Consider the following 15,222-nt stretch of genomic DNA (forward strand, 5'->3'; position numbering starts at 1 on the left):
AGAGTGTCCACACAACACTTCTTGCAATTTTTCTAGCGATTGCTTGGAAGACGCGCAAATTCCATTCTGTTGGGGAATTTTGAGGGTCATACTGGCTATTAGAGCCAACGGAGGATAATTGAACCATTCGAATGAGCCGAATACAACCACTTATAGTTCCAATTAAGGTGGTCAGAAAATTCCTCTTAAACCACATTTTACAAAATGAAGTGTTCATCCAATCACAGTCCATCCTTTTCCTGAACCCCAACCCTGTTGGGGTGAGCTGTGAGAGACGAGGGAGAGGGGGAGGAGGGTTCCATCTGCTTTGCTGGCTGTCCTTTGGGACATGGGCATACCCCAAGGGGCTGAAGCTGGGAAGGATAGAGGGAGGGGAGGATGGGAGGGAGTGAGAGAAGTTGAATAGATTGCACCCATGCACTAATCAAAGGCCATAATCAGTATGCCCAAACACAATAGGCAGATTTCGCTCATTCCTTACTTTAGCTTCTCCAACAAACACAATCATTATACAAGATTCATAAGTACCATAAAACGAACTGCAACTGGCATTTTGTAATTAATGACATGAGCGAGCAGATTTGCAGGGCTTCATTTCAACAAATTAAAAGATTTCGGTGTGTTTGGCAGGGAGCCACAGATTATGTGTGATCAGGTGCATGCAGCCCACAAGTGGAATAGTCTGATTCCCTCTGTGGTTTACAGCAATATGACACACAACGGTGATAAGTGGGTTGATTTAATTTTTATAAATGAATTCAAATTCAGTTTAGTTCTATGCATAAAACATTTTATTGTATAATAATAAAATAAAGAAAATGGAAATGCAGCTGCATTATTTTCCCACAGCTTCAAGAGAAAACGCAGTATGCATTGGAGTAATGCCAATTTGACTGAGCTGACATTTCAATCAGCCCAATTTATTGTTTTTTGAAGTATTTTTCCACTTTTATGCTGACTTTTTGATGCAGAAAACAAATGCCAGCTGGAAAACACTGCGGCTTCTGATTAAATGAGACGAGAAGTGATTGTTTGTTTGCTGCATGAAAGACAGAGAGACCAAATAAAAGGAATCAAGTTGCATCAGGTTTCATGGTTTCTCGTCAGCTCGGACTTGTTGAGGGATGCCTGGATCTGAAAGCTGTGGGTCCATGTGGGTACCCCAGCGCTAAGCATCCCATTGATTGAACTGCTCCTCCAGGGCAAAAGCAACTTCAGTGCTTTAGTTAACACCCCTCCAGCCAACTGCAGAGCTTTCCGATTGGCTGGCTGCCTCTAAGCTGCCTGTCTTCTAGGCTTATTGTTTTGCGAGCCCTACACAGTCAATATTAAGCTTGGCTAATGTGATATAGAGGCAGCTGGAGGAGCCACTGATATTACCATGACACTATGGAGTAAGGGGTGTAATGCCATTAAAAATAAATCAGGTGGTTTGATGATTCGGCATGGTCCGGGGATTCTGTGAGACATTAGGTGGGGCAGTTGCTATAATTCTATTACACATTCTGGGGGAACCTCTGAGGAACAATTGATTCCCTTTGCCTAGTTCAGCATAATTCAATTTCTTTTCATCAAAGGCCTGAAAAGAGGAAGGCAAAATAGAAAGTTTACTTTTCCAATTGGAAAAATCGACCACCAGAATGATCAATTCTGGGATTGTGTAGAAAAAGCAGATGTTTGAGGACCTTCAGCCTAAAGATGGTAGATTGGCTTTGGCTAAATCATTTCATCTACAAAAACTTTTGAATAATAGGCCTAAAATAAACAACAGCAAAAAAATAAAAAGTAGAAGATTTAGAGCATAGGCTACTGGATTGTTTACTGCTTAGATTATTGTACAAACAGAGATTACAAGAAACGTGAATCACAGAATTTAATCTCTTTAGTCGGTTCGATGTTCACTCGGCAGACATGCTTTGTTGAAGCTCTGCGTCTTAACTGAGCAAGCACGTGAGGTCAGGTCACTCACTATTGGTTACAAATATATTTTTTAGACATTGACTATGTTCACGTTTTGCTTCGAATTAAACAGGTCTGACCTGACGACCATTTGTAATAAGCAAAATGTGCATTAATAAATTAATTCAGTGTGCCGTTGGTCGCGCGGTGGGGGTCCTGTGTCACTATTGTTCTGACGCTCGAGACGCATAAACGGTGATTTCAAGGCCCATTGAGCGCGCGATGGATTGTACGTAAAATCTATTAAAGGGCGGAGAGACCATCGATTATTCGACATCTTCTGTTAAAAATAGATATCAAGAGCATTTAATCTGTAGTATGTACGTATTTGACGTTAGAAGAGTTGTGTTGTCAGTAAACAAATATTTTAAGTTCCATTTAAGAAATTCGTTTACATATTTGTAGCATGATGTAGCTATTGGGATTTTTAAAAAATATATAGCCTAGCCTACTTTAGGTAGGGCCTAGGCTATAGCCTACCGTGACAAATATGATTGAATGATTGCCTACTGCTTAAAACCAGATCACAAAATTATACAAGCCTGACATTTAAAGGGAGAAATAACATTTAAATCATTTAGAGCAGGTCTAGGTAATCAATAGGTCTAATTCTGTTTGAATAATTCAACGTTGACATATGTTGAACCAAAGTCTTAATTTATCAGATATTTTTGATAAATTATAAATCATTCATAAGTTTGTTTTTTTCTTCACGTATGTAGGAAAAAGGAAAGTTACATAATAGTTTACTTACTAGTGGCATTTATTTCATAGCCTATTAAGGTTTTATTTTGGGCAATACTGACATCTAGTGGTTATAGTCAAGAAAAACGTTGCCTTTGTGCGGTCACGCCCTATTCTTGTGCTGATTGGTTAAAAACACTTTACGTAGAAAAGTCATTCTTGCCTTTTAGTGTTTTCATTGTGGATTCATGATTCAAACACCCTATAACATTAATTCATCCCAAAAGGGTCCAACACACAAATCTCTGGAATGTATTTGTATAAGATTAGCTTTCACTGGAATTACTGCTGTATATTAGAAGGAGGGTGACATTATACTTTTGTATACTTTTAATGTACTTCATTAATACTCACTGTAAAATACATATACACTAGCACCTCTGAACAGTAAGCATGGACTTTATTTAAGAGATTAGACTAAAAGACTAAATCATCCCGTTTTTAGTTAAGCAAAATCAAGAGATCTAATTGGGAAATAATAATAATAATAATAATAATGCTTGACAGAATCATCACAAGGAAACATTGAGGAAGAACGCAGATAGTTACCAAAACACAGAGTGTGAGAAATATTTCCCAGAGATGAAAAGAAGAGAATTAAAATAGAAATACCTATAAATAACCCAGCTAACAGAGCTAGCACTCAAACACACACATACACAGAGGTCTTGATGCAAATGTAAAATAAGATTCTTTTATACTGATACTGCTGTCTATCGTTGACACAAACACCCTAACACCCACATTTGTACACGGTTCTGACCTACATATAAAAACAAGCAGAGAGAGTGAAACAGACTCAGTGAGACCGCACTCCTACGCACGCACTCTTCCACTCTCACTGCATGCACATCTTCTGCATGAATTCCTCCTAGATTATTCCTGCTGCCTACCTGCTTCTCCGTTTATTTCTTTTCTCATTTTCTACAATCAGAGGACACACATGCAATTCATCTGACAGATTTTTCCTTGAGATTTCAAAAGCAGTGGACAGGGAGGAAGGACACATATCAAGGTCTAGCGATGGCACCAAAACGAGAACCATCAATTAAAAAATCTCCATCTGGGGGAACCTTACCAAGACATGGACCACCATTTCCTTGCCCTTCCACAACACCCTCACCCCCGAAACCAGCTCCTGAGCTGAAACCGCGGATGCTGCGCCCCTCTGAATCCCCCTTTGACCCCAGCACATTAGAGGTAAGTGATGGTCCTGCAACAAAGTGTTTCAAATTTGAACTTATTCATTATTACTATGGCAACAGCTCTAATACGCATCACTAAAATAGCACAGGTAAATCTAGCAGAAATAGAATGTGGTGCAAAATGACCAAAAAAAAAACTTCATATGAATAATTTGATGTGGATTTAAGGATTTATTCATTTAAATTTTCTGTATGGCATCATATACTGCCACACTGCAACACAAGTAGCCTATCAGATCTGAATTTGAAAGTAGTTGTGAATAAAACATTAACGTAATCTCTTTTTATGCAGCTTCTGATTATCTCAGCACATGGAAAACTGTGTCAACCCAGCCCCCAAACCTTAAGAGAATTTTAGAGCTATATCAGGATTGAAAAATGGGGCACTGATGTAGCTGGTCCACACTAGGGTCCCTGAGCTGCATTACTGTCACAATTTACTTAAATGTAGGCTATTAAATCATTTATTTTCTTCATTATAATATACCTGATTCTCAAATCTAGGTTGGAATTAACAGAGCAATATATTCAGTCAGACATTGAAGCAAAGCATTAGAACAATGGGTTTGTTGATTTATCAATATACATTTTCTTTGTCTCCCAAATGATTCACAGATATCCTTATATAAAGACAACCAACACCTCCATGTGCTTAGGAATGCAGGCATGCAGCATTGAAATACACAACTGAACCTTACAAACAAAAGCTTAATCGCATGGCTTCACACAAATATACGAATCATCAGCAATGAAGATATACACGCTTTGCCAATTGTGTGCAGTCAATAATTATGATTTGCGCTGGGAGTGTCTTTGTGCAGTTATGTCATTTCGTGTAATGAGCATTCTCCACCCTGTAGTGAAGAGGGAAGTCCGACTCATTCTCTCGAAACGGTTGATTCAGTTCGTTATAAAGAACCGGTTTAAAAGCTGATTCAGTGATTCTTTTACGTCATGACGTATCACGCGGTTCCTGACGTGTTGTGGAAAGTTCACAAATATTATTTTTTAATTAATAATTCATGTTTATTGTAATTGTATGCGTCCCGGTTCAGTTTGTTGCAGTCATGATTCAAGTTCAACTAACGTCTCTTACAACCATAACTAGCTTTTATTTATGTTTTACCTTTCGGCTTTCGTCCCATAAGTCGGTACTCTCCAAATGCTTTAGCTATAAGTGCATTCGTCGGTTTACGGACCATTACGAGTCTGACATATAAAATACGAAAAACACAGTCTGTTCAGTTACTGGCTCGATTCATTCCAAATCGCGAACCATTAGTTCATTCGTATTAGTGAACAGGGTTTTTGAACCGGTTCAGCCAATTCATTAAAAAGATCCGACTCCAAAGAACGATTCGTTCACGAGTCGGACATCGCCTGCCTAGCCTTCATAACGCAGCAGCGCTAGTCATTTCACACTCCCGCCGCGTTACGCACACCCGGAAAACAAGCCACTGCAAACATGGTAGGCATTTTCATAAACATTTAATTTAAAATAGGAATGAGTAGAACTTTTCTATGTGAACATATCTAAATGTAGGGTTAGAAAACTGTATTCAAGGATAGTGTCAAAGAGTCTGTCGTTAGCCTATTTCATGCTAGCTAAGCTAAGTTTTATGCTATTTAGTACGCGTGAAAGTGACCAAAACTCTGTAAATTGTTCATGAATATCCTTTACAGAAATCCATGACTGTGCTAGCTAAATTGTATTTATTAAAGGATTGTGTTTTAGTGAAACCGTCACTCGGTAACTTAACGTACCACGGCTGTGAGTTAGCGGACAGTATTAGCTGGTCAGTTTTAGCCAGGGATAGAAAACTTGTCTAACTTTTTCATCCGGACTGAACTGTATTCCCAGACAGATTTTATGAACCCAGATATGTTATTATCAGAAATCCCATTTGATTCACAGCATTGCTATTGTGCATCATTTCACATTCATTAAATGTCGCTCTGTCTCAAACAGTCTGAATTCAGCGAGGACCAGATTCTTGGTGAGTTTGTCTCTAGTCCAGATGATCTACATGTGTATGTATCATTCCCCGCATTTCTTCCTAGACAGCCTGCTTTCATCATCCCTTCCATGTTATTCTGCTCCTCTATTACTCTGCCCTTGCATTCCTCCTACTTTCTTTCCTTACCTTTGTATTGTTTTCCTTTGCCACTGTTGTATGTCACCTCCAGATTGAGTTTAACTTGGAGCAAATACACGGTGAGTGAGTGCATTGAAAACTTTTCTGTTCTGATGTCATTTAGTTTGCATTGTGTTAAAGGCAACAAGCTGCTGTTTGTGTGTCTGAAAGCACCTCACCTGCCTCCTCCATTTGAACTTCATTCAATAATTAACAAACATGAACTGTAAGAATTAAAATGTTGTTTGTTTGGACCGTAGAAATGCGTTTTTGAAGTGTAGGCCTGTGTGTTTCCTCTGTAGCGTGGACCGTCATTTCTGCAGAGGGTGTGTCTCAGTCAGGAAGTGTTGAAAGTTTGCTAACAAAAGCTTGTGAAACATTGCCGTGTATAACATCTAAATCAACTTTGAAACTTGAATATTTTAGTTCTAATCTGTTACTACTAATGGCATGAGCTTTTTTGGGCAATGGCCATGTAAGATAATCTTTGCTCTTGTTTGTTTAAGCAAAAGAGGTTGACATAATACAGCTCACTCTCCAGTTTTCCTCTCTTACCATATATGGTTAAAGGCTCAATTTAAGGCATGCAAGGGAACAGCCACATTCCAGGGAGCAGGAAAAGCATTACTGCGATGGGAGAATTTCTTTTTCTTTTTTTTTCTTTTTTGGAAGGGCTTGTCCTGACGGATAACATTGAGTTCTTTTCATTAACTCTGGCTTGAAGTCAAAAGAACAGTTTATTTGTAACCACACACATTTTAAGAGTTTAAGCACTCAATAATGGAATGTTTTAAACTTATGTTTATATATATATATATATATATATATATATATATATATATATATATATATATATATATATATATATATATATATATATATATAAACTTTTTAGCATATATTAGCTTTTAGCATATATTGCATATTAATTGAGAGATCCATTTTATTTTTATTTTATATTCTTTATTTGCCTTGATTCCATTTTAATGGTTTACTTAAATATTAATAATCAATAACATTGTCTAAGCAATTAAATTCATTAAACTTTAATGCATCAAATATCTTTTTATAAAGAATTTGAAGTTTATATATTGTTTTTCAATTATTTCATATTCTTGGTCAAATTGAATATCCGCGTGACACAATACAGATTACCTTGCACATTACATTGCTTCAATTTAATACATAAAATATATTCAAGTTTTCATTTAATCAAGATGATTATATATTATGTATTTGAATGCTGACTGACCAATCAGAATCAAGTATTTTTAGAGCGTGTGCTAAAGGATGATAGTGTAGTTTGCCTTAAGTTCTGCTTAGATTGCTACTTATTTAGTAAGATTTTACCAGAAAAGGTTTTAGAATTTTTATCATATGTTAATAGTAAAAATCGCATATTAATTGCTGTATTTTTTTGCTGTAACTCTTGTTTTTGTAATTCAGTTTTTGCTATGAAGATGGCCACAGATTCTGACATGGCATTAAATAAAGCTAGGCTATACTGATACTGCTTAAATAGCTAGTTGATGTGTTATTTCACAAGCTTTTTAATGTGATCAAAAGGTCTATGAGTAAGGAAGTATATAAAGACTTTAGGTGGATGGATAAGATTTCTGTGGTCATTTAGAATAGCCTGGAATGGCATTAATATTAATAGCCGGTGCAGTATTTCTCTTTGTGCTGATCCAAGGCATAATATATCTTGTCTTTTTATTTTTAATGCAGAATAGTCAACCATCCTTGTTTGTCTTCCCTGTTCATTTCAGTTTCTCTTTTATCATGCATGCATCTTGTCCTTCTCTTTTCCTGTTCTCTGCCCATTTTTTTTTTTTTTTTTCCCAGCGTTTTGCTTCAATAAATTCTTCAATGATCTCTGCAGAATTCAAAGAAGCCTTCCTCTTGTTTGACCGGACGGGAGATGGAAAGATCACCTACAGTCAGTGTGGGGATGTGATGCGTGCGCTGGGCCAGAATCCCGTCAATGCTGAGGTGCTCAAGGTCCTGGGCAACCCAAAGGCAGAAGGTAGGATCAGACACTATTGCCTGGTTTCACAGACAATGCTTAAGCCTAGTCCTAGACTAAAATGAATGTTTGAGCTGTCTTAATTGAAAGCAACTTGCACTGATGTATTAAAATGTCAGTGCCATTGTTTTGTCTCAATGCACACCAGTAATGTTTTTTTCTAATGCACATTTTAAAAGCTACTTAAATATCCTAATTTAACTAATGCCTACTCCTGGCTTAATCTAGGCCCTGTCTGTGAAACCAGGCCTATAGGTAATGGCTGACCTGTATAATCATTGCCTCAGTTTTATCTCTTATTTTGTCAATATCTGGATTTACAGGATAAGATAATACATGGCTCAACCAGTTGTTTTTAACTGTTGGGCTGGATGTTCAGATTTGTACTTGCCCTGCCAATAATTTTACTGATCCCACAACAAAGAAAATTACATTTTAATTTTAGCAGCACATATTTTAGATTTTATTTTAGTATGTTTTCTTTACCAAAAGTTTTTTTAAATGCATTAATGCATTACATTTCTTTGGTTTTCATAATATAAAAAAAGAAGCAGCTATTTTTATAAGTAAATCTGACAAATAATAGCAGCCTCATCTACTATGTTTAAATGCAGCATAACAAATGTTAAAGTATGTTTAAATGCATAAAAACATGAAATGTAGTGACAAAGCACTGGCCTAATGGGGCAAGTGTCCGCTCGGTCAGCTGGCCCAAAACGTATTAATTATAATTATAGTAGTTCTTGCTTCCTGCATGATACGGAAATAAATGCTGTCTTGTCTGATTAAAGGCTTCTTTGTTCCTCAGAAATGAACCATAAACTGCTGGACTTCGAACAGTTCCTGCCCATGCTCCAGGCCATCGCTAAGAACAAAGACCAGGGCACGTTTGAGGACTTTGTGGAGGGGCTTAGAGTATTTGACAAGGAAGGCAACGGCACAGTCATGGGTGCTGAGCTCCGTCATGTTCTCACCACGCTGGGTAAGCCGGCCCAGTCTCCCGAGGAGATATTTATAGTCCAGTCCTCCACATCTAGGACACTGAATGAAAATACAGAACGCAGACATTGAGTTGAACATTTCAAATATGGTGTATTGGTATATAGTGTTCTATTTGGGTTTATTTTTAAAGGCGAGAAGATGACCGAAGAGGAGGTAGAAACGCTTCTAGCCGGACACGAAGATGCAAACGGTTGCATCAATTACGAAGGTAAACATTTGGGTTTTGACTATGTATGTAGGTTCATGAAGAGAGCATGGGAATTGTATCACTGTATTATATTTATGTACTACAATGAGATTTATTTCTTTTTTTACTAGCATTATGTAAGTTCTTTTAGTGAGAATCTGGTGGTGACCGCATGCCGTAACTGTAATCGATCTTCCACAGCCTTCGTTCGCCACATCATGTCTGGCTGAGAGATGTCTCGGGTGTACGTCTGCCTCCTGCCCTCAACATTTATAACACGTGAAGCAACGATCCATCCAGGCTTTTTCTTTAACGCTCTCAGGCGTGCATGTTTGCATAGTCTACACCTTATCGGTTTGCTAATATAGTCGTCCACAGGGTAGCTGTGCATCATGTGACGTCTAGAGCTAGGGAGCCTGGTTGGATGTAGTCTAAAGGTTTTGACATATGGTTGAACTCTTCCCTATCTCTGCAGCAGCCTTTTCTCTGGCCCCTGGCTGCAGCATGCTCTCAGCATGTGGCCGTCCCTGTGACGGCTCGAAAGAGGCGAAAGAGCCACTGCGCTGCTTCAGACTTGAGCGCAGGTCAAGGGATGCTGCATTTAAGGGGGCCATTTAAAAGCATTTAATTCACTTTTGGATTTGTCTTCTGATTTGAAATATCAGCACACAACCCTCCCTGTGCTCACCAAGCAGCGCAGTTGCTTTTATTATGAACTAACCAATCAAGTTGCAGTGATTTGGCTGTTTTTGCTGATCTTTCTCTCCCTTTTCCTGATGGAGGCTGGTTCATAGTTCAACTCTACGATCTCTCATTACTGTAGCTGTGCTATAAGACTGTTTCCACTCTTGCCCTGTAGAGGAAAACCAGAAGGAGCTTCTTTAACATTTTCTTGAATCCTAGACCTTGTTAAGTCTTTAAACTGTGGTTGAGTAGGAGCTAGCCATGATCTTGCTCTCACCCTGTTTCTCACCACTTAAGAACGAGAACTGGGGAGCGGCTTCAAACTACAGCAAACATGGCAGGCCAAGTGCAGTTTTGAAGGGTCGATGAGGATATGTGGAGGGCGTTTGGCTAGGTTCTTTAAAAATAACTTTGGACTGAAGATTAGAACATTTAGAACAGCATTTTTTTCGTATGCTGTAGTTGGGGTCGATCCCCTTTTTGCTGCAAATGGACACTAACTTTGTTTTATTTCTTCTTTTTTTCCCCACAGAACTCGTCCGCATGGTCATGAGCGGTTGAAGATAAAGACCACAACCCATATGTTTGTCTTATTTTTCTATGTAATAATTTCTTTATGTATTTGGTTTTTCTTCCTATTCATTCCGTCACCTTCATTTGCTTAATGGCTTCAGTCCCTCTCTTGTGTTTGCACTCATTTGGGTATTTTTATTAGAAGTGCCTTTATCTTCTTTAAGTTCCCATATGACTCCCCAAGAGATACACGTCCTGTCCTGTGGTATTCAAACCATATAACGATATGAAAAAGGTCTGGGTGCTGACACGGTCTGCAATAAAACCTCTTGATGCAGCACATAAGCAGTGTGTATGCAATTTCCAGTGTATCCTCAGGCATCTTTGCTGGACAGTTCTGTAGTAGAAATGTCGTGTCTGGCCAGACTTATTTTTGGCCTTTTCAGAATGAGAAGTTGAATTGAAAATGCAATAACATTTTTTTGTTTGTTTGTTTTAATAAACTTGGAATGTTTTTCGCTGTCCAATAAAGTACATTTTAAACAAACTACTTTTGATTTTTCCAGATTCCTTTTATATTAATTAAATTATTAAAAAGTGCCACAAGTCATTGTAGTTTTCAATTTAGGGAACAGTGTCTTAGGGTCAAGCTGAGCTTGCCTCTCTCCTGTTTGCAGATAGATGGCAGTGTTCTTACACTTGTTGAAAGCTCAATAAATCTCCCCCCAGTTCCTTTAATCGATCGTGGTTAATTGCAAAAACCATCCTGTCTGAAGTGAAATTAGAGCAAATTGCTGAACTTCTTTTGCAGTTAGATTAATGCAATTTAACCCCTTAGCTGTCACCCCCCTTTTTGAGAATGGACATTAAAATGCACTATTCAAGCTTAAATGGTTGTAATTCAAGAATGCTTTGGAGTATAGACCCAAGTTTGCTCTTGTTTTAAAGGGAAAAAAATGCAGATTATTACTGAAGTGAAAGCACTTCAAAAAATTAAAGTATGAAAAAGTTATGGAAGTTTAAATTTACATTAAATAAAATATAATTTATTTAATATTTTTCTTTTATTTAAAATATATATTTTACAAAATATGTTTTACAAAAAAATTACTATAAAATCAAAGCCATATATCTAACCAAGTTGTGTTCCAAATTTGAAGTTGATATCACAAAAATTGAAGTTCCCATGAGATTTTGTTTAGGCGTATTACCAAAAATAGCCACCGGGTGTCATTGAATTCCATTGAATTTAACTATGCATTCTACCATAACAAATTAATAAATTTCTGTCCAAATATCACTTCTGTCACAAAATATGGAACCTTGAGACTCAGACCTTTCTGACAATGTGTTTTGTCAAGATTAAAAAATATTTTGATCATAAATTATGAAACATGACGACGCCCAAAAGGGGAGGAGCCTGATAAAATAATTTAGAGTACCGTTTCTATGGTAACACAATGTCCAATTTCAAAACAGTTTACACAGGATGAATTCTGAGATCGTAAGCTTTCAAATGATACCTAATTTATGATAACTACTAAAATATGTGATGTAATAAAAAAAGGCAATAAAAATATAATATTATATTTTAGAGGATAATATGTATATTATACTTTTTAGAGGATAATATTATTTTATAAAAAAAATGTATTGACAAATACTAGATTAAATGTTTTATGAACTTTTAGCATGAAAACCAAAGTTTCAATTATTAAAAGTGTGTGCGGCGACTTTTTGTGACAAACGCCATAAACGCCTGTTATGATGTAGATTTTTTGAGGTGCACTCTTGTCATAAATTCATCTATTACTGTTCCTGCATAAATTGTAACAAAAAACAGTGCTGGAATATCTATTAAGGAGTCTTAGACCTTTCTAACGATATATAGTTTGTCATGATTAAATTAGGATTTAATTGTAATATAGTGAAGTAAACTTAGGCGTCCCGTATACGGGACGGTGTATGATCACTATTTGGTTTCAGGTCAGCAACTTAAATTAAAGGTAAACATTGTTGGCACAAAGATGTTTAGTGTCCTTGGCACTAATTTGTCTCAATTGCTTATAAGGGCAGATCTTAGGCAGACAGGCATAGAGGGTTTTAGAAACCTGCTTCTTTTTTCTTTTTCCTTTTTCATCCTCATGCTGTAGGTTTAAATTTAGGGAACAATCTCCAAAAATTTTAAAGCTATTTATTTTGTGAATTAATTTAATTAGCTGAAGATCGACAATGGATGTGACAACCTAAAATAACATTATAGGATTTTTTTAAGAGTTCAGATGCAAAAGCCTCTAAGTGCCATCTGAAATTTTCTTCTAGAATGATCATTTTTATAAAGCTTGTATATTTAAGTTAAGTAATTTCACTTAAATTACAATTAATAGGAAATTTGCATTGCCATTTAATTGAAATTATTGAACTTAAATATATGAGCTTGATACAAATTATCATTCTAGAAGAAAATTTCAGATGGCACTTCATACAAACATATATATATATATTAGGGCTGTCAAAAGATTAATCGCATCCAAAATAAAAGTTTGTGTTTACATAATATATGTGTGTGTACTGTGTATAATTATTTTGTATATATAAATACACACACATGCATGTATATATTTAAGAAATATTTGCATACATATACTGTATATATATTTATATAGTTTATATTATATATAAATATATATATTTTTTATATATAAATAACACATTTTTCTTAAATATATACATGCATGTGTGTGTATTTATATATACAAATTTAATTATACACAGTACACACACATATATTATTAAAAACAAACTTTTATTTTGGATGCGATTAATCGCGATTAATCTTTTGACAGCCCTAATATATATATATATATATATAAAAATTAAAAACATCCATTTATCTTTCCATCTATAATATATGCCTTTCAAAATCAAGAGTTTGGGGTCAGTAATTTTTTTTTTTTAAAGAAATTAATACTTTTATCCACACATTAAATTGATATTAATTGATCCACACGAAAAAAATTTCAAATAAATGTTCTTTAGAACTTCATCAAAGAATCTTGAAATGTATCAGTTTCCACAAAAATCTAAAGCAGCACAACTGTTTTTAGCAATGTTAATAAGTTAAGAAATGTTTCTTGAGCACCAAATCAGCATATTAGTATGATTTCTGAAGGATCATGTGACACTGAAGACTGGAGTAATGATGCTGAAAATTCAGCTTTGCATCACAGGAATAAATTAAATCTTACAATATAGTAAAATAGAATATATATATATATATATATATATATATATATATATATATATATATATATATATATATATATATATATACATTGTATACTTGTCATAATACAAATAAATATATGGTCATTAAGATACACTATTGTGAAATGTTCATAACAGCTCAGCTTAATACATATACATGTATGTGATGCCAGAGGTCAGAGGAGAATGGCTTGACTGGTTCGAACTGATAGGAAGCCAACAATAACTCATTACAACCGAGGTCTGAAAAAGAGCATCTCTAACACACAACACATGGAACCTTGAAGCAGATTGGCTACAGCGGCAGAGGAACACACCAGGTGACACTCCTGTCAGCCAAGAACAGGAAACTGAGGCTATATTCGCACAGGCTCATCAAAATTGGACAATAAAACATTGGAAAAACCATGTCTGGTCTGATAAATCGATTTTAGCTGCAACATTCAGATGGTAGGGTCAAAATTCAGCGTAAACCTGAAAACATGGATCCATCCTGCACTGGTGTGATAGTGTGGGGATATTTTATTTTCACACTTTGGGCCACTTAGCACCAACTGAGCATTGTTTAAATGCCACAGCCTACCCGAGTATTGTCGATGACCAGGTCCATCCCTTTATGACCACAGTGTACTCATCTTCTGATGGCTTCTTCCAGCAGGATAACACAGCATGTCATAAAGCTCAAATCATCTCAAACTGGTTTTCTTGAACAGTGAGTTCACTACACTCAAATGGCCTTCACAGTTCTCAATCCAATAGAGACATATGTTTGTACAGGCCGTGCAAAAGTCTGTACCACTGCTATACATATCTTTATATCTGTTCATATACCTCTATTGAAAAAAATAATTATTATTCTTTAACTTTATAGGTAAAAGAACATCTTAAGATGTGATTGTAATCTGAGGGTTTGTTTGGGTGTGCTGAAATACCCCCATGATGCATTGTGTGCCAAGACGAGCCCATCAACAGCTCCCTGACCTTTTCTGTCTCTCGGCTCGGCACCAGTCAGAACTATTCCCCCCCTCATTAGACAGCACATACACTCGGAGTGAGAGCCAGAGAGCCAAGTATCACACACCAGTGGTGAATAGGTCCTCCACTAATTACTGAATTCATTTTGCGCGGATTTGTGTGTGGATGTGCATGCAGGTTTGTTTCTACGCGCACTTGTGCGAATGTGTTGGAGGCAAGTGAAGTGTATTGATTATTTTAATCTGCCTATTTGTGAGTCTGTGATCCTCGTGGCTCTGCATTCGACAGGGGAATCACTAATGGGCCTCAGCACAGGCCGCCTCAGACCTCTCCCCGTCCAATTAACTTTCAACTGGAATCTGGCAGGAGAGCGCGAGGAGGCTGGCCACGGACACGCTGAGATCCCCCACATATTCCCACAGGCTACAGATTCACCAAAGCCTTAAGGCCGGAATGTCATTACCTCTCCCTTTTAATTAAAGGTTTCTCCCCTCGTTTTAGCCCTGACATGCCCAGGTAGAATCC

The 15,222-nt window shown here is 36.7% G+C and overlaps 1 protein-coding gene across 5 annotated transcripts; it reads left to right on the forward strand.

Moving 5' to 3' along the window:
- The first annotated feature begins 3,639 nt into the window (after positions 1-3,639).
- LOC307145620 (myosin light polypeptide 6) lies at positions 3,640-10,716 on the forward strand. 5 transcript variants are annotated; one of them, XM_079848968.1, is made up of 7 exons: positions 3,647-3,903; positions 6,096-6,123; positions 7,926-8,069; positions 8,878-9,051; positions 9,202-9,279; positions 9,460-9,502; positions 10,475-10,716. In XM_079848968.1, exons 1-6 carry the CDS (start codon positions 3,727-3,729, stop codon positions 9,486-9,488), a joined length of 630 nt encoding a protein of 209 aa, XP_079705094.1. In that variant the 5' UTR covers positions 3,647-3,726; the 3' UTR covers positions 9,489-9,502; positions 10,475-10,716. The 5 variants fall into 5 exon arrangements, with proteins under 5 accessions (XP_079705097.1, XP_079705094.1, XP_079705098.1 ...); XM_079848970.1 differs by lacking the exons at positions 3,647-3,903; positions 6,096-6,123 and adding exons at positions 5,250-5,376; positions 5,878-5,905; XM_079848971.1 differs by lacking the exon at positions 9,460-9,502 and having other exon boundaries at positions 3,640-3,903.
- Positions 10,717-15,222: the final 4,506 nt, after the last annotated feature.

The sequence above is a fragment of the Squalius cephalus genome (genome assembly GCF_949319135.1).
Source record: "Squalius cephalus genome assembly, chromosome: 18".
NCBI lineage: Eukaryota > Metazoa > Chordata > Actinopteri > Cypriniformes > Leuciscidae > Squalius > Squalius cephalus.